Genomic DNA, 1353 nt, shown 5'->3' with positions numbered 1-1353 from the left:
GCCCTACTGCGGAACCACATTTCCAAATCAAGTACAGGATCAGAATAAACTTTTATTTTTTTATATTATTTTAAAATTTGTTTATTTTTTGAACACGATAAAAGTCTAAAAGGAGCAATGTCACATGTTTAAATTGTGCAAACAAAATATAAATAAATAACATAAATGGAGAAACAACAGTCACTGACACTTTTCACCAACAGGGGGCGCAAACCAACAGTCTGAGTGCAGCGGGATAAACACTGGAAAAATCCACACACACTTCCTACTACACACTAAGATCATGCAGGTGAGTTGAACGGGGAAGCCGATGGGACACACATACCATGCGCTGACATGCAGTGTGACAGTGGGTGTGGCCTAACCATCATAAGAATCCATCAGAGGCAAGGAGGCCTGCCTCTCCCCATACATCTCTCCCTGAGAAACAAATAAGGAAAATGAAGGCATAGAGAGAAATTTAAAAGATATTWAAAAAAAAACCCGGAGGAGGGAGAGAGTTATAAGAAGTTGACAGAAATATATATTATTATTAAAAAAAGTTGCAGCGGTTATAAGTTAGTGAGGAATAAAAAGAGGAGAAGGGGAAAGGGGAGTTACAAGTCATTAGTTTATTGTTAGTTCATGTTTCAGGTAAATAAAAAGGACAGCTTTGAGATCGTGTGCAAGATACAGACATGCAACAACATGCTGCCTGTAGTTGTGTGAACACTCACACAAAAACATTCCTGAAGCTCTCATTCTGCGCATATTGCACACAAGTTTAACGTATCTATGAATTTACACGGCTTTTCAATGGAAATGCAAAACCATTTACAAGATTTCAGCTTTTTGACTAAACGYTGACAGTTAGGTGGAAATATGTCAGATGTGATGCAGCATCGTGGCTCGTTTCATCAGACCAACAGTCCTAAACCCTGAAATATTCACTTGTGACAGAAAGGTTCCAGATAAACTGCCTAGAATACGATCACCGTCAATTCATTAACCTGTGCTGGGTTTAGGAGGGAGTATTTTGCATTTTTGGAGTTATTTCTTTGTAGAAKGCAGATGTTTACATTTTTAAGTGCAGTCATGCAGGTTTGCGGGGGAGGTAAAGGTGTGGCAGGTCTACCTGAGCCGCATCTTTGTCAGCAGGTTCGAGTGTGTTATCCAGCGTGTTCCGTCTTCCTCTCGGATCCAGTGTGGAGTAGGCATCTGAAACAACACATAGAAGCAGATGTAATGTGTATGTTTGCCATGGTGGCCATAATGCAACTGGTTTCTCTGTACTTCTTGTACAGGTCATGCCTCATACATCAGTTTCATCCATACTAGGGGTGTCCCGATACCGATACCAGTATCGGTATCGGG

At 40.6% G+C, this 1353-nt stretch overlaps 1 protein-coding gene across 12 annotated transcripts in view; it reads right to left on the bottom strand.

Annotated features, from left to right (window-relative positions):
• ctnnd1 (catenin (cadherin-associated protein), delta 1) overlaps window positions 1–1353 on the bottom strand; it is a 31990-nt gene that overhangs the window by 3270 nt on the left and 27367 nt on the right. For 10 of the 12 annotated variants that reach the window (XM_014018487.1, XM_014018490.1, XM_014018492.1 and 7 more), the window contains 2 exons: window positions 1115–1197; window positions 366–420 (listed from right to left, as the gene is read on the bottom strand). In XM_014018487.1, the coding sequence (XP_013873941.1) occupies window positions 366–420; window positions 1115–1197 (138 nt within the window). Of the gene's footprint in view, window positions 1–325; window positions 421–1114; window positions 1198–1353 lie in introns of all 12 variants that reach the window. The other 2 variants (XM_014018493.1, XM_014018494.1) reach the window with 2 other exon arrangements.

Source organism: Austrofundulus limnaeus, unplaced genomic scaffold (assembly GCF_001266775.1).
Source record: "Austrofundulus limnaeus strain Quisiro unplaced genomic scaffold, Austrofundulus_limnaeus-1.0 Scaffold194, whole genome shotgun sequence".
Classification (NCBI taxonomy): Eukaryota; Metazoa; Chordata; class Actinopteri; order Cyprinodontiformes; family Rivulidae; genus Austrofundulus; species Austrofundulus limnaeus.
This window is presented reverse-complemented; position numbering and strand designations above follow the sequence as displayed.